Source organism: Thunnus thynnus, chromosome 1 (assembly GCF_963924715.1).
Source record: "Thunnus thynnus chromosome 1, fThuThy2.1, whole genome shotgun sequence".
Taxonomy (NCBI): domain Eukaryota; kingdom Metazoa; phylum Chordata; class Actinopteri; order Scombriformes; family Scombridae; genus Thunnus; species Thunnus thynnus.
In genome coordinates, this window is record NC_089517.1 from 4,244,536 (window position 1) to 4,263,352 (window position 18,817).

The 18,817-nt window shown below is 36.4% G+C and overlaps 1 protein-coding gene across 1 annotated transcript; it reads right to left on the reverse strand.

Annotated features, from left to right (window-relative positions):
* Positions 1-327: 327 nt before the first annotated feature.
* On the reverse strand, positions 328-14,163 carry LOC137189697 (uncharacterized). The gene is made up of 13 exons (XM_067599766.1): positions 14,030-14,163; positions 12,636-12,841; positions 8,122-8,259; positions 6,988-7,105; positions 5,996-6,182; positions 5,033-5,174; positions 4,523-4,678; positions 4,089-4,144; positions 2,199-2,374; positions 1,557-1,957; positions 1,289-1,385; positions 678-909; positions 328-578 (listed from the first exon to the last, which is right to left on the reverse strand). The coding sequence occupies exons 1-13, from the start codon at positions 14,144-14,146 to the stop codon at positions 403-405; spliced, it is 2,202 nt and encodes a 733-aa protein (XP_067455867.1). The 5' UTR covers positions 14,147-14,163; the 3' UTR covers positions 328-402.
* Between the last annotated feature and the right edge of the window lie 4,654 nt (positions 14,164-18,817).

Sequence of the window (18,817 nt, forward strand, 5' to 3'; positions counted from 1 at the left end):
TGGTTTTAAAATCGTTTACTTATCTTAAGGAGTATAGGAACAAATTCGCCAATTTTAAAAAGGTACATAGTTTTCACTGGATGGCGACCATAACTTAACATAACGACCTCAAAAACCTGTGTATTCCCATTTAAATTCATAATTATATTACTGTAACATCAATAATTTTTTGCAGGTTTGGGTTTTAGGACTTGTTGCTATGATAACAGCTCAAATAAATTTCAAACCAGCATCCAAGAACTAAATAATCCAGGCCTGTGTCAAATAAACAAGCAAATCAAGATAATCAGTTATATATGTATGAAGAACAGGACCCAGGACACCCCATCATTAAGATTTTTTATCAGCTTTTAAAAGAGAAACTTAAAATAAAATGATGTGTAAAACTGAGGTTGGTTGGGTTTAGTTTTCCCAGCCTGAATCCAGAAGAGATTTGCGGTCATCTGCTCTTCTCTTCCTGGTGAAGTAACCAACGACCGCAGCCATCACCACCACTGCTACTAAGAAAGCAGACGCAAAGAACATGGTGCTGACGTTGGTGTCGAGGATTTCCCAGCCTCCTTGGTTTGATTTGGTGTCTGGAGAAATTGGTGGGAAAAATCATGAAAGACAACAATACATAACTTAGTTTAGTAGACAGACGGATTAATATATATCTAGATGGATCACATACTAACCTGCTGCTTGGGGGGTGTCAGTCTTTTTCATCAAAACATCATTATCCTTAGCTGCATTGGGAACAGCCTCCCTGACAAACCGCAAAGGACCCTGGGTAATGTAGTGGCTGACGGTCTCCCTGCTCAGACCTCTTTTACGTCGTCTGCGGGACGGGTTCCGCAGACATCCCTGGGCACATCTGGAGAAGGAATTCCCAGGCTCGCACAGGATGACGGAGCAGGTGATGTACACCTGTAAGGACGGCAGGTTTCGACTTTTTAGTTCAGAAGTAATCAAACAATCCTTTCATGGCAGGAAAATGTAGTTCATGCTGTGCATCTATTGTGCATTTCTACAGCAGTGCAGAACTGCAACCTTTAGTAAAAAATATTCCTTTATGCTTCTTAGAAAATATGTTTATTTTAAATTGGACATAACTTGCATGTCTCCCAAGAAAAAATTCCCTAAGTGGACAATAAAGTATCTTCAAGGTCTATATTTATATTCTGGGGCTCTACTGGAATATCTGTGCAGGATTTACAGTTAAAATTCCTTATTTATCATATACTGGCTCCTTATGCATTTTGGTATAAGTTTGGTATGATTTAGATTTAGTATTATTCAGAGTTACCTGGTCATAGTTTCCAGTAAATTTGAAGGCTTGAACCTCAAAGTTGAATGACTTCGAGTCAGATGGGTGGATTTTAACTGTCTCATCCTGCAGACACCTGGAAGAAAAATTAAGTGTAACAACACAAAAGATTCTCATTATTATCTCATCTGGTTTTTTTTTCACTTTTCAGTAAACTGCCAATTAGTGAGCTTAACTTGAAAACATTTTCAAATAAAAAAAGGCAAAAACATCTTTCTTTGTGATCTCAGATAGCATCGCCACTCACCCGTTTCCGATGAGGTCGTAGGAGAGGGGGTTTTCAGGGTTGTCGTCAGGGGTGGCTTTGCATGATTCGACAAACAGAGTCACATTTGGTAGATCTGATTCAGCTTGAATGCCCATATAAATCATGTCCAGCAGCTTGACCTCCACTGGATAGGCACTGGCTGCCACCTTGGTTGTAAAGTTGCTGTCGCTGAATATTTCAAAAGTGTAGCCAAAGCTGCCGAAACTGGACTCAGTGAAAATGTAGTCAGACTTCTTGAGATTGTAGTAGCTGGAGATGCTGATGCTTTTGGGAAACTGGCAAGAGAAATCAATCTTCACTGTCCTTCTTCGGATTATAACTTCGGAAGGCAGCACGTAGGAGAGGATCTCGTTCTTGAAAACGATAAAGTCACCTTTATCCTGTATTTACGACAAACAGACGAACAGAGGTGGTGTAAAACTCATTAGTAGCTGCGGGGACAATGAACGACAATTTTGAGGTCACACCAGCTGAATTATTCATCCTATTTTTAATGTGTTATACCACTACAGTATTCTTCCCAGTGCCGTGTAAAATGCCCCCATTTCTACTAAAGCTGATGAGATTTGATTAACTGGAAAAACACTGATTCAGATAAAAATCTAAATGCCTTTTACACACCTCAAGTTTTGTGCCGCAGGTGCTGAATGACATGCTGCCCATGATGTGTGTGCTGTTGGAGGTGAGAGAGCACGACGGGTCGTTCAGCTTGAGATAGTTCTTGTCGATGCCGGGCATGGAAGCTTTCTCGAGGCTTACCACCATCTTGTTGGGTGAGCATGTAACATGGGCTTTACCTGTAAATCACACCCCATATTAACTCCTTATCAATAGGACAATGTAACTCACACAGACTGTAGTGTGCCCCATAAATTATGTTAGCAGTGTGAGGATTATCCTACTAGAGCGAAACCGATAAATTGGCCAGGCCATTATTGGCTTATTGCTGTATATGTTGGCCAATAAGTAGCAAGAAACTGCAGTACAAGAATGCCAAACTAGGTTGAGGCAGGTTAGAAACAGTGTCACCAATTTGGCCACTAGAGAAGAAGAAGAAGTTGATTTTTCAGATTTGTAAAATGCCACGTTTAGCAAGTCACAATTCTTTAAAGTGGACACATTATGATTGTCTGTGAAGAATCTCAGTCATGCAGGTCATGGTGATCCACGGAGGGTTGAATCAAGGGCAACTGGACTTCTTGGTAGGAGATACTTGAAGATGTTTCACCTCTCATCCAAAGAGCTTCTTCAGTTCTGACTGACTGTTGAGGAGACCCAGGTATTTAACCGCTGTGGGGTCGTTATCAAGGTCATTGATACCACTTGGTTCGTTAGTGCACCTGGCTGTTCTAACGACAGTCGTTAAAGTCGTTGGAGTCATCTGAGGCCAAGTGTAAACGACAGTCGTTGGAGTTGTTACATGAGGCCAAATGTGAATGGTTGTTGAGGATGAAAGGGCAGCATTGCAGGTGGGGCATAAGTGGGTTCGTAGACCTCCTCTGTTGTTGAGGGAGGAGCACAAACACCTGATGGATGCACATAAAGCTTGTGAAAACAGCCACAAGATCCAAGAAGAAAACAAACACGGCAGGTGGTGAAGAAAAGAAGAATAAACGCAACAACGTCGTCACTCCATATGTGTCTGGAGTATCTGAAAAACTCAGCAAATGCCACATACCTGTGTTTCTCAAACCCACTAACACACTGACACAGAAACTAGTCCACCTGAAAGACTAGAAAGGCAATCTAGCGTATGTAGTCCAACGCAGTGAGAAATGCACAGACTCTTATGTCAGGGAAACTAAACAACCACTAAACTAGCACATGGCTTCATCACGGGAGACTTAGGTCAAGACTCAGCAGTTTACCTACACCTGAAAGATAAGGGACACTCTTTCGAGGACAACAACATACATTTTTTGGACAGTGAGGACAGATGGTTTGACAGAGGAGTGAAGGAGGCCATCTATGTCAAAGTAGAGAAACCCTCCCTCATCAGAAGAGGAGGTCTACGACACCACTTATCCCCCAACTTAACAACCATTCACATTTGGCCTCAGGACACTCCAACAACTTTAATGACCGTTGTTAGAACAGCCAGGAGCACTAACGAACCAGGTATCAATGACCTTCAAGTATGTACAACCAAGAAGTCCAGTTGCCCTCGATTCAACCCTCCTTGGACATATTATGCATAATTCCATAAAAATGCTTCACCAATTATGTTGACTTTCTTAGACTTTCTTCTGTATTAAACCAAGACCACAATCTTTCCTTAACCATAGCCAAGTACTGCCACAACCATAAAAAGTTTAATATTTCTGTAATTTCTACTAGCAGATATTTTATTGCATTGATGGGAAAAAAAACAACCAGGTACGTTGTCCCAGAACATTTCACTCATATGTTCAGTATCAACATTTTTGCAATTGGACAAATATGTTGATTTACAACATTTTCTGATTATGTTGTGAGAAAATGTAAGTCAGCAGCGTTACATGATTAACAAACCTTGAACGATAGACGCTTTGGTCACCATGATGACAACACACCTCATCTCTGATTGGCTGAATGACAAAACAAAGAGTATAAGTTTCAGTGCAAAAAATGCAAACAGAAGAAGAACAGCAACGATAATAAGCCTATTGATAATAATAAGAATAATGTCACTGATGCAATCATATAGTAATAATGACTGTTTTTTGCTTGTTAATGAGATTTTAATAATTTTTTTTACTGTTAGATGACAGATAAGTATGAATATGCAAAAAGGCTACAAGAAAACAGACAAATTTAATATCCTACGTCAATAGATCTATGATTTTTTCTTTATTAATCCTTGCAGATCAATCCAGGGTATTCAAAGAAACAACAGATCTCAGCTTGCTAACACAGCACAAATCTGACGGTGCACTAAAGTAGGAAATTGTACATAAAATACTCACGTTTCGTTTGTCTCTGCAGTGAAACAGATTGGAACAAATCTGTAAATGTCATCTTTCTGTGGTGTCCAGCTCAGAGTCACTTCAGCTTTTCCAAACATACCGCCTCCGACCTCTTTGGTCATGTTCTGGGGGCCGCTGACCTGGAAGTCGTATATGCTTCAGGAAAATGGAGGCAGAGAGGAAAAAACATAAAATGATTATCTTTAATTGACATGCAAGGTATTAATAGATTCACATTCTTTTGGAAGTATAGTAACGAAAAGCACTTTGACACTAAAAGGACGAAGCTTCATATTAGCTTCAGATAAACTTTTAAATACATTTTTGCCCTCCATCACTTCCATTGTAAGTGTATTATGAAGGGATCTTCTAATGGTCAGTATGAACAGGAGGAATGATTACAGCAAGAAAAAACATGTTTCACTGTTCATTTGGGCTCCTGACTGTTGATTTAAAACACACTTGAAAAATTGTGAACCCGTCCTTTAACAAATGTAGGATAATAATCACCTAGCGTGGTGAGCCTGTGCTTGGGCGTAAAGCTGGAATTTCTGACCCACGGTGGCGTGAAGAACGTCACCATGTGAAGGAGTCTTCGACAGGAAGATGGGCCTCACGTGACCAGCTTCACAGTTTGGCAGCGGAGGAAGAACTGAAACACAAAATTAGACAGTCGTCAAGACAGAAAAGCAGCCAGTTAGGTTGCTTTAGCCTTCTAGATACAGTATGTATATTGATTAGATTCAGTTGGTCAGCAGGGCTACTTAAGGCTCATTCCCCTGATTGACAATAACAATTCAAAACAACAATTCCTCATGTAGTTTCTTAAGCTTTCAGCCTTTTAGTGTATTTTTAACAATCCCCCCTATAGTTGTTTTTAAGTTCATATCCCTTTAGCTTTGTGATTAACATTCATTTTTCTTTCTTTCCTATCAACTGTGTGTGTATCTGTTGCATACAATTGCCCTTATAGGACTAAATAAAGTTGGATTGAAATTAATTGAATAATGGATGCAGGTATATGGAAAGTAAACCTCAGGAACGCTCTTTATATTTTCAGAAAGAAATGCTGAATGAGAGATTGCACTGAGATTGAGATTATAAACTAGTGAAACAGAGGCCAGACAGGAAGTGACATCAGTGATTTGGGTTTCTTTTTCAAACAAACAAATTTTTTAAAATTCATTTTATAAAAAGAAAAAAAAAATCAATCTCATAAAACTGTGATTTAATAATGATGTTTTCTCTTAAATTACAACTTTATTATCATAAATTTGTGACTCTTTTCTCATAAAATTACTCCTTTATTCTTGTAATATTATATCTTATAATATTTAAGATGCAGCATGTTTGAAATTGTAAAGTCTATTTGACAGCAAAAAGAGGAGCAAAATAAAAACTCCCTTTAACTTCTGTTACCGAGTTGAACTAAGTTGCTTTTCTGTCACTCGATTTGTAATTTGTATCACTTACTCTCCAGTGAGAACTGCAGTTTAATGCTGCAGAGAGGTGGTGCGGTCGTATCGGAGGCCTGCCGAAACGCCGATGTTCCATCCGCGTAGGTCAAAGTGAGGTTCTTGGTGGGAAAGTCCTCCAGCATCACCTCAAATACGTGGACACCAATGTTGATATGGCCTCTACTTGTCAGCGTGCACGTAGCCTGGGCAGACACGAAGAGTTAAATCAAGGAGATTATCAGCTTCTATTTCTTTAGATATTGATCTTGGTAGAAAGCAATCAGTGCACTATTCTTTAATATCAATATGAAGGAGCAGCTAACCTCTTGACTTAAACTGTCATGAGACAAGAAATATTATAAATTTGTAATATTAACCTCTTAACATCCACCAGGTTGCCGGCAACCCGCTTAAACCAGTTGCAAGCTTTAGCATCACACAGCAATGAGTAATGGCACAATTTGGCCGACTGGAGATGATTGGAAAGGTTCAGGGACACCAGTGACACCACAAACTAAAAACTCCCTAGCTCCCATAAGGTTAGAGGCCTAGAGGTCTGGAATTTTATACAGGTTGACAAGATGTAGAAGGTATATCATGTTCTGCATAGTTCTGGCATAAAGCATGTCCTAGTTATTGTTATTCAAATATGACTCATTATAGACGAGGACCAAAAACACTTTTTTGAGTCTTATTTGAACTGATGTAGTTTTGTTTGTGTTTTAGCCACATACTAAACAAGCACATTTCCAGAAACTAGAAGATGTCACTTGTCAAATGAAGCCTAATATATGCATCATGGCCTTACAGTTCTTCTGTTATAAGCTTTTCCATTGGGGTGTACCAAATAGGTGAAAATTCTATAAAAAGAGTGGATGTTAAAGGGTTAAAAAACTATCCGATAAATGCAAATAATCTGACATGCAGATTAAGGAGCCTAACATCATCATTTTATCATTACAGCTCCTGTTAGCGCTGCACATTTACCACTTGACATGCATTGATTACCTCATCCAGAGTAATGTTGGAGTGAACCGCAGCGTCTGCAGGAAAGCTGCATCTCACATTATCTCCCTCTGTATCGTGAGCCAGAAGATGAAGCCTTGAAAAACAGTTCTGAGGAGCCCTGCATGAAAACACACTGCAGGTTAGAACATCACACTGGTACATGAAGTCATTATAAAAAAAATTTTTTAAAAACAGTTCAAAAGCTTTAACCATTCCACAAAAATACTTTACAATACTTCATCATTGTCAGATCCATACATTTAGCAATGATTTTTGGTGTCTTGTTTTTGACAACCATTTGAATTACAGAAATAATAAATAATGAATACTTAAAGCTTCCCTCCAGACATGTTACATATATAAATATTCCACTTTGAATACTAATAAATATATAATATTTAAATACTAATACTGTCTGATATGGACAAGTTGCATACTGGACCACGACTGGCTCCAAATTAGTTTGTGATGTCACAAATCCTGCTCGAAGGTTCAGGTGTTAAATTTAGATTTAAGGTGAACTCAGAGAAACTTTGAAGTTCAAACATCCAAGTGAAGGAACAAGAAGCAAAAGACATTTTTTGAGTGAAGGGAAACTTTAAATACATTTTAAAATCAAGGAGGAAGAAAACAAAAAAACTTTCATTACAGTCCATTGTTACAAGACAGCCATCTTTATCCTCACATGGGAGTAATTATAATTATCTTATCTTACAGTACTGTACATTTAAGGCACAGTTCGGTCAAAGCCTGTCTCAATTGATAACTTAAATAGGATGCTATGTCACCTAACCTTTAAAATGTAAATTTAGGGGAAGTCATGTCTAGCAAATATTGTATGATGCAACTTATGTATGTATGTTACTTTCAGGTCTGTACCAGTGTTATCCATCTGTACATTATCTGTAAATAAAACATATATTTATAGTGTTTGAACAGAGAAATAGTGTAGAGGATGTAAATAGACAAAACAGAAGAATAATGATGCTGCTTTGGTCAAAAATATCTTCAAAACATCACTGTTTTTGTTCTATTCTGGTTATTCCATTCGCGTTGACAAATATATCTCACTGATGGTATTTGTGCTCTGCTATTTTCATATTTTAATCCCAGTTTTAAATGAGAGGTTTGTACCGTAGAGAAGACACTGTTGTTGTTACGGGACAGCTGTTGAGGGCGCGCGTGTCTGATCGAGTTCCCAGGTCCAACTGTGCATCAGCTGTCCAGTTTGTCTTTCCATTCACATTAGACACCCAGCAGCAACCGGACTCCCTGAAAAGAAGGAGGTGGAATATGTTACCACTCGTAAATATACAGTATTAATATATTGACACTGTATCCACCAATCAGCAGTGGAAGAAATATTCTGATTGACCTTTACTTAAGTAAAAGTACCAACAGATTAATGTAAAAATACTCAATTACAAGTACAAGGCCTGCATTGAAAATCCCACTCAAGTAAAAGTACAGATTAGCAAAATGTACTTAGTAAACTGTACTTAAGTAGTATTTCAGTCCAGTGGTTTCCAACCTAGGGTTCAGGCCCCTTCTTAAGTGACCATTCATGGGAGAGGAAATAAGAGAAAACAAAGTTTTGCTTCACAGATTTGTAGTCATTTTTGGACTTTTCAGTAATGTTTATATTTGTTTGTGAATTACAAGTCAAAAATGTAGTAGTATTGTTTTAAAATACAAATTTTATACATTTTTTATAAGTTTAAAATTGAACCCCCGGTCTATATACTTTTATAATATTTTGCCCAAAACTTTGTATAATGAATTTCCACACAGAAAATACATAAAAAAGGCATGTTGGACTTCAGTTCAGATTTTAAATGGAAATAAATAAGAATCGATCCCACAAAAAAGGGATTTTATCACCAATTAGAAATTTAAAAAGTTGCATAATTATACAGCAAATATAAAAAATATAGCCTATACTGTACTGTATATACTAGGGATGTGCAGAGAGTCCATTAGTTGTATTTGTATCTGTATTTGTTGAGGCAGCAAAATTATTTGTATTTGTATTCGAATAAAAGTGGAAAGAGGCTTAAAAATCCTGTTTTTGTTTTTATTACGCTTTTAATTTAAGAAAATTAAAGATGAAAATTAAAGTGATGTCCAAATTAAGAAATATGCGTCATGTAGCAGGTGGATGTGACTCCCCTCATTGAGACCTGCTGATAGACGTAACAGCAGAGCAGAGGAGAGACACTGAGATAGAGATTATAACTGACATGCTCACTGGTATTTAACATGTTTTTTTTCTTCCCGAATTTTTTTAAAAAAATATTTGTATGAAACAAATATTCATTGAAAAAAAACACTATTTTTGCTTTGCTGAATGATGTATTTGTATTCAGGCACACCCCTAGTCTATAGTTTGAAACACAACACAACCCACTGCAGTTGAATGATATATAATGTATATTAAATCAGACCTGAACTATCAAGCAAAATGTTAATAGATGAGAATCCTGTACAGTGAAATGTGTTCTTTACAGCAGAATATTTAACATTTGAAGATAACCAGCTTGATAAAAAAAAAAACATTGACCAAAACATTGCTACTCTTTGCCTGATGAGGAGCCAGTTTGGCCTCTAATTGTCTGTTAAATGTTCTTTTTCTAATCTAATAAAAAAAAAAAGTTTTAAAAGGGAGCGTTCCACAGCGCTGTGAGTCCTTCTGGATGTGTTTTGCATACTGACAGTTTGCTAATAAATCAAAAACATCACTCACTGCTCACTGCATCCGATAACCGCATTTAACTGCTTCAAAGCCTCGTCTTTGAATTGTTCAATCATTGATTTATGCGCTCGACACCTGCTTATTTAACACCTGGTGATGGTTAGGTTGGATGAAGGCAGAGAGGGAGAGTCTCTCCTCAAAGGTGTGACTACTGAGTCCAAGATCTCACAGCAGAACCGCACCCAAGACATTTCTCACAAGTCACCGTCTTTACACTTTCATTTTTATTCTGTTTGAGAGTGTAAATTACTTTTAATTTATAGAGTTGTTCGCCTGTCAAATGTGAAGAATAAAGTCTAAAAAATATCAGGATATCCTTAAAAAAAACCAGAACCCTATAAACGGTCAGTTTATAGTCTGACTCAGGACTCAGATTGAGCACTAGATTAATTTTATTTTATTATTTTATTTAATTTAAACTTCTTTTTTTGTAGATTAAGTGATTCATTTGTCATCGGTGAAAGTTTTCCTGGTTGGTTCTGGTTGATGTGGAACCACCGACATCCAGAACTGGATGAACAGACAAAGACAAAGTAGTGAAGGATCAACAGACAATGTGCAATAATTATTTACAATATTTATATATGTAGTTGGGAACAACAACAAAGTGTTTGTGCCAAAATAAACAAGATTAATGAGACAAAAAATAACGTGACTGAACTTTTACTTTAGAAAACCAAAACCCGACAGACATCTTTGACAAGTCACCAAATAAACTCTGTAAAAGTTTTTTAAGTTTTTTTAAAAAAAATCACAAATTTTCACATTTTGTTAATTCATTTAACTATTCTGTTATATTTTCTGAATTTATATTATGATTTAAATGTTGTTTCAAAGTTGTTTGAAACAACAGTTGTTTTTACACTTACAGGTGTTATTCTGCCAGAGAGTATAAATTCACTTTTAACTTATATAGTTGCTGCCTAGAAACAGTCAAATATGAAGAATAAAGTATAAAAAAATATTAGAATTAGCCTTACAAAAACCTGGAATATGTGTTTAACTGACTATAAACTCCTCTTCATGTCATCCCCGCACTGCCAATTTTCAATAAATATATAATTATCTCCAGTTATAGCTGCGGCTCTGCATGTATTGTCTTGATCTTATTCTCTATGACGCTGGAACAGGTGTTGAAATTTACTTTACAACCTCAGTAACTTCATTTAAATCTCCTAAATTGTCTTTTTTTCTTTAAATTGTTAAATAATTTCTGATATTTTATTGTTGTGGTATGTATTGTTTTTTTCTGACTGTGAAGCACTTTGTAACTTTTAAAAATGCTGCACGTGCACATCGCAGTGTTTTATTTGCTCTGTGTTTTAATAAGCTGAGCACATAATGACTTTGATTTCTTTTCAGATAACAATGAACACTTCCTTTAGGCTGTTAATCTTCTTTGATTGTCTTCTTGACAGCTATTTGGCCACCGACATGAGCCTCCATATGTCATACTTTGATTGAACTTTGGCCAAGTCAAACAGCGGCTTCAACAAAGATGTGAACGCTGAACAGCTTCTGATCAGATTCACTTGTTAAATCTTTGGCTACGTACTATATACACACTTACACCTACTGTATATGTTAAAGAATTGCTTAACAATTATTCAAATCAGTCTTTAACCAACAGAGCCTAAATGAATATTAAAACATGCTTTTCTTGTTGTAATCATTCCTCCTGTTCATACTGACCATTAGAAGATCCCTTCATAATGACCTTACAATGTAAGTGATGGAGGACAAAATCCACAAATTTGTGCAAAAATGTATTTAAAAGTTCATCTGAAGCTAATATGAAGCTTCAACCGTCCAAATGAGTTAAATCAAGTAGATATCTTTCAACGTTACAGTCTTTTTAGTGCCAAAGTCCCTCTTTTTGTTACTATACTTCCACCTGCAGCTCAACAGGGAAACACTGTCCAAGGAAACACAAAGAGGGAATTTGATGCTAAAAAGACTGTAAATGTATATTCACTCCATCCACCATATCTTTATACCGGTCCGGCATCTATCAGTCTGAGATGAGGTGCGTTCTGGTGGATGTTAAGAAGGAGGAAGGTGAGTCAAAGGCCTACGTTAATGTCAAGATTTTGTAGTGTAACTACATCTGTTGTGGTGTATATTTTCACCAAATATATCACCTGCTAAATGCTATAAATAAGTTCCAAATGTAGGCCCTGTAATTTGGAAAGTCCCTCTTTTTATTACTATACTTCCACCTGCAGCTCAACAGGGAAACACTGTCCGGGGAAACACAAAGAGGGAATTTGATGCTAAAAAGACTGTAAATGTGTCAGATATCCATTTGATATGACTAACTCAGACTGCTGAAGCCTCATATAAGCTTCACATCAACTTTTAAATGCATTTTTTTGCACAAAACAAGACAGATTTTGTCCCTCCCTTTGATTAAAATCTTTTAATAATAGCCAGTATGAAGAGGAGGAATTACTACAGAGAGCAAAACCTGCTTCAATCTTCGTTTGGGAACCTGACTTTTGAAAAATTGTGAACTTATCCTTTAATTTACACACAGGAGACTTGTGCATACAAGTCTGTTTTATTATTTCATCTGTTTAATATAGTTTTAAAGGCCTAACCAGGGACCAGGGCTCCAAATCAGCTTCAGCTAGACACCCAACATACATCTGTTGTATTGCTTATCTGTATGTAACAACATCTTCCTGTATTGTCCCTGTTAATAATAAAGAAATGATATTAACTTCCTAATGCTACTGTATCTCACACTTACCAATATGATCATAGAGAACAGACACCTGAACTGCAGCTCGGCTTCACCCAACAGATGAAAACACTTTGACGTCTACGGGATCGAAGCCTAAATCAGAGCTTAGTAAAAAGACAGAAGAGTTGTGTCCCTGCGGCCTGGGCTTACCTGAGAGTAAAGGTTGTTTTATTGGTCGAGATGGTCGCCGTCGTGCCTCCCTCGGACTGGCACCACCTGCCTTGGCCTGTGCCGTTCTGGTCCGTCAGCAGGACACTTGCCTGATCGATGCTCTTGCACACACCGCTCTCACATGTGTAGGATGATGACACCGCTGGACAGCTGCTCCTGCCATTCTGTCTGTGATGGAAGGTCACCTGCAGGAAAAATACAGCGAAATATTATTCCTTGTAAACTACAAGTTCAATCCTAATATTCCAGATCAATGCATTAAATGTAACAAAGATAAAGAGACATTAGACCAAGATTTCTGGAGGAAAGTGATCCACTTTATTAATTATGTTTTCTTGGTATATTTCCTACTGTATGCAACTTGAGTCGTGAGAAGAAAAAGATGGTATATTTTTATTATCTTCATGCTAAATATACAATTGCTGTGTGCTTGGAAAAAGATGCTAAAGCCATCCTTCAATCAGTAACTAAAATGACTTTGAAGCTCGTTATCTATGGAAAAATTAACATTTGCGATTATGGATTTCCTGATAATGAGCCTCAAGGAGGATTTTTTATTAGTTGAGACTTAAATGTGGCTAAACTGTACACCGTTAGGAGTTATAATTTTCATTTTTTTGGTTTGGTTTTGTTTTGTTTTGTTGTGACTATTGTCATCTTTTTGATTATTGTGTTTTGTATGTTTGACATATATGTTTAAAACAGAATAAATACAATATTTAAAAAGAAGAAACAGTGTGAGAGAAAACAGTGACATGAAAACTGTTAAGTTGATCCAGTCAATCTGGATTCTTTTTTTATAAAATAGAGCTGTAATGCGTTACAATTCCACACAGTTTTGTAAAAGCCGGTCCATAAATACTACATGTCAGGTATGATTGACACGTAAACAAGCAGCACTGTTGTCTCCTGATCAGGCTTCGAGCCTTTTGAAGTCGTGGCTCCTAAACTTTGAAACTGAACCTGAACTTCAGACAGACACCTTTAAAAAACCAGGTCACTTATTTAGACTTGCTATTCAATAGTGTTCTTTTTTTAATCTATTTTTATAGATTATAGATTATAAATTGTGTCCTTTTTTCCCCTCTTTATTTTCTCTTTCATTATGCATATTCATTATTAGTAAAGTCATTTCTCTGATTCTAACAAAGTTTACTCAGGAAGAGATTTTTTTTTTCAAACAGCATCACTAAAATATGAAATAACAATAAATTAAATCCTGGCTGGTAGGCTTATCAAATTTCATTTTACTCCTCTGGCATGCCTCCAATCTTATCACTTTTCTGTTTGGTTTAATAAAGTTATGATGAACATGAAAACTTAAAGAAGGTAATGACAGATACTAAATGTATAAAATAATAATAATACTGTACCTTAAATGTCCCGTCCTTGTTCTTCTGTGGAGGCATGAAACTGATGCTATCTCCATAAAAGCCGTGAGTAATTCCCAGTAAGGCGGCCAGCAGCAGGAGAGTGGCACCTGCCGCCATGATGTCTCACAGAATGTGTTCGTGCAAAAGCTTGTGCAGTCAGTTTCAATGTCAGAGGTGTGAGAGGCGTTTCCCTCCAGAATTCACCCAACAGGACTAACCAGATCTGAGCTAAGCTCTAAACATTTATGTTATCCATAACAAATAGCTTAAAGATCTCAAGTTATCAATTATGAGAACAGATTCCGTGTCGAAGGACATTCGAGCGTTCAAGTCACGAGAGCCCTGAAACCTGAAGCACGTCACTCTAAACTAATTTAACATTTTATTCTTACGACCTTGACACTTTCTATTTGTTCCTGGTTGATTTTATGAATGGACTGTGAAGCGATGAAGGTAGATAGATAGTTTATTCCTTGACTTTAGGTCAAGCTTTAGAGTCACAGTCAGTTTATAGTCTGATCAGCTTTCATCTAAGGACTGAAACTGAACATTAGATGACTTTTATCAACTTCTTTTTTTTAGATTAAATGATTAATTGGTCTTTGATTGATGGGGAACCACGACATCCAGAACAAAATGAACAGCAAAGACAAAATAATGGAGGACCAACAGAACATGTGTCGCATTTATTTGACTATTAAGAGTATTTATGTAGACAATAAAAAGAGGAAGGACGGGACAAAGTGTTTGTGCCAAATAAACAAAATTAATAAGACAATTATTAATGTGACTGAACTCCTCCTCTAAGAAACAAAGACTCAAACAAAATAACTACCCAGAGCTGCAACAATTAGTTGACAACTATTAAATTTATTGCCAACTATTTTGATGATTGATTGATTGTTATGAGTCATTGTTGAAAGAAAAATAGGTCCCAATTCTTTGATTTCAGCTTCTTAAAAGTGAATATTTTCTGGTTTCTTTAGTCTTCTGTGACAGATAAGACATTTGAAGACGTCACCTTGGGCTAGCGATTGACATGTTTCACTACTTTCTGACATTTTATGGACCAAAGAACTAATTGATTAATGTAGAGCAGCCCTATAACTAACTTTAAAAACCATTACAGAGGGAGCTGCTCCATCCACCGGACATAGAATTTTCAACAGAGAGTATGTGTGGAAATGTACAGAGCTTTCCAACTTAGCTGTAAGTCCTTTCTCCACCACGTACCTCTTAAATTTTACAACAAGTGCATCTTAACGCACACAGCAATGTCAAGACAGAGTCAGAGTGCTGTATACTGATGATGATGGCAGCAGTAGTGGAAGAAATGTTAATGTTTTGTAATGTAAATGAAATGTTTTACTTAAGTAAAAGTATCAAAACCATAATGGGAAAAATGTTCTGTTAAAGGTGCAATATGTAAGAATTGCGGAAGTCATACTCCACACTCCAAAACAACTGGGGGCAACATATCACCAGAAAGTTGGGGTGTCTGTTACACTACGCTATGCTACGTTATCAATAGTGCATTATCAGTGCTCTGTTAGCTAGCAAACCAGGTAACAAGAACTTTGACCCATGGATGTATAAAGAGAACTGGATACAGGAAGAGCACCAGGCTTTGAAGCAAATTTGACATAGCGGCCAAACCGTGTAATTACAACGTCACGTGATGCACACTGGCCCAAAAAGACTTTTTCCCATAGACTTACATTGTGAAAGAGACGTCTGTAAATCAGCGGATACATTTTTCTGAGTGTCACAACCCCCACGAAATGACTCGTCTCGCTATCAGAATTAAATCCATTTGGTCCGATCACATTTCAGCCTAGAAGAGCCGGATGATTGAATTGTTTTATCCCCATTCAAGTTAGCCGGAGGGCTAAACTAGAAGTAGCTGACTCGGCCAGTGAAAGTCACTAGTGCGCATGCTCTATGGGCCGCACAATGCAGAAGATCCAGGTACTTTCATACCGGGAAGTCAATTTTTTTGGCTTCATGCGCCACTGAGCAACTTTCATAGGAATGAACGGGCCCCGCCTCAGACGCTGTATCCAGTTCTCTTTATACATCCATGCTTTGACCAAGTATGACAGCAATATCAATTAATAGATAACACTGAGCTAACGTTTCCTTGAATAAATCTAACCTAGAAGACGAACTGCTACTTCTTCATCCTCTCATGTTGGACTGAGGGCAGACTGGACGCTACAGTGACTCACTGTCGCCTCTTGAGGTACAAAATGGTATTACAAGACAGGATCGGCCAGGGCTAGCTGGTTAGCATGCTAACTTCAATAGATATCTCTGCAACACAATACAGAGACGTCTTTGACATAATGTCAAAACTGTTATTTCTTCATATTCTGTTGATAATTTTAGTTAATTTTTGAATGTTTTAAATTAAAATTCTTACATAATTCCTACATATTTCACCTTTGAAGTCTGCATGTACTTAATGTACTTAAAAGTATTTAAAATAAAAGTACTCCTCCATTGTTAATACCATGAATTTAGGCATTATACTTGTAAATTTGCACACTAAAAATCACTGGTTTGAATTTTTTTTATCCAGTTTGGGTCAACATAGCACCAATACAACATTGGGTTAACTTTCCTCAGTAGCGATTTGTTATTTTGTACTACATCTTGTAAAAAACGATGTTAAGTTTGGATAAATAACCCAAAAAAAAAAAAATAAATAACACTAAAACTGCCTCAAAATGACCTTTTGTCTTGGGTGGCTCTCAGGTAACATTAATCCAGTATTGTATCTACAGTGTATTGATCCAAACTGGGTAAAATTTAAACCAATGATTTTTAGTGTGTGTATTTCTGAATATGAAATTCAGCCAATTAGAAATATACAGCTGAGAACTCTGAACTGAGAATTTGCACCAAAGTTATTTTAAAAAACTCTCACAAAAAGGCCATGTTAACATAAATGAACTACAGTCTCTACAACAAAAGGAATGATTTATGTCATTCTTTAGGTGTATCTTTGCTGAACTAAAAAAAAAAAAAAAAGGTTGAAAAGAAGGTTCCTCAATTTTGGTTGCGAGTAGATAATGATTGCATAAGAGCAAAAACATTTTAAGGAATATATTATTCACAATTTTTTCATTTTATTCCATTTATTGTAACGACAAGAGTAAAACAACAATAATAAAACAACAACAACAACAGCACAGTCTCTACACTGGGTACTGGATGAAACACATGATAATAATTTTATCATGTTCATCTTTTACTTTTATCTTCTCTTTTATTTTTATTTATTTTATTTTTCTTATTTTTATAGGGTATAAGGAGTAGTTGGATGTTTGACACAGATGCTGCACATCTTGTCTTCATTTTTGATGTTTGTGATATTTAATGTTGGAGTCTATGTTCCTTGTACGAATGCATTCAGTCTCTTTTGTGTTATTTCTCCTGTAGCTCACCAGTCTAAATGGGAAAAAAAGACACAAAAGAAGTAAGTCACAGAGAAAAGCAGTGTGCAGTGGGATAAAGGGTAAGATTAACCCTTAACTGGTTGTTGCCTAAGAAGCATACCGGAAGGGATTGCATTGAAAATCTCTGCTTAATCCCCAGACGTGAAGGAAAGGTGGGTTTTTTTTACTGGTGAAGAGACTCTTCATAAGCAAATAAAGTGCCATCCCTGTTAAATAATCGATCCACCAGTTTAATATAGTTTTGTAAACAGGATTTAAAAAATGTTTATGCAATATTGTTATATTATGTGTTTATCGTTCCATATAAAAAATGTAAAAGTTGGGAAATTACGCTTTTAGATAAGGGACCATGATAAAAATATCTAGTAATTAAAAGCAGACAGTGTTACTGGTGTTTATTCAATATAATAATTGCATACAAGTAAAAAAAATTAAGCTATCAAGATTAAGATAATATATGGATAATATGGAAAGGGATGATTTTGCAGATGAGCATGTTTTTATATATTCTTATTGTACATTTCTGTTATATATTATTTATGATTACTTGACTTTTGTGTATATTCTGCTTGTTCTGCACCATAAGTAAATTCTTTGTATGTGCAAACCTACTTGCCATTAAACCTGTTTCTATTTCTAATTCTGATTCTTGAAAACTGCCTCAACTTACTGACTTTACTCTTGTTTAGAGTAAAGGAGAAGTACTGTAGTATTTAGAGTATCCCGCCCTTTTCATTGGAATCCATAATGACTGTTTTTCTTGAGAGACTTCTGGATACTCAAGATACAGCCTTAACTAATTTGATCCTATTAAGGGCTTAATGTCGATTGGTTTAGCAGTTGTATAGGATAAGCCAATAAGTGTAGACTATGGCACTTAATTGAATACAGTGTGTAAGAGTGATAATTAAGAAAAAAAAATGTTTTAACAGACATGACAAGTCATTCTGCAAGCTTGAGTTTATAGTCAAATGTTCATTGTAGTTTTTTCACGTTTGCACAACCAGCAATTATCCAACTAGAGCAATTATCGCTTATTACACTTAAATGGGAAAAAACTGAAGCAACAACTCAATGGCTGAAAAGCCTTTAAAGCTGCCTAACCATGAAATAGCTAACAAATGCTGCAAAAGGCCACTTACAAACATTCCAGATGATATGGGGGGCGCTTTATGCTAATACTGGAGACCACTACCAAGTTTGAACTTTCTGATGAACTGATTAAGAAATGTAATTTATGAATGACAGCACATTATTTCTGGTGATTACAAAAGGTACAAAGATCCGCAAAGTCCACGTATTCCTCCAGGATATATCGCTTTTTTCT

Coding starts and splice junctions, on each gene's coding strand:
- LOC137189697 (XM_067599766.1), bottom strand. CDS start 14,146: ATGGCGGCAGGTGCCACTCTCCTGCTGCTGGCCGCCTTACTGGGAATT. Junction 4,679..5,032: donor GCACAGGCTCACCACGCTAG/GTGATTATTATC, acceptor ATTTTCCTGAAG/CATATACGACTTCCAGGTCA. Junction 1,958..2,198: donor CCTGCGGCACAAAACTTGAG/GTGTGTAAAAGG, acceptor TCGTAAATACAG/GATAAAGGTGACTTTATCGT.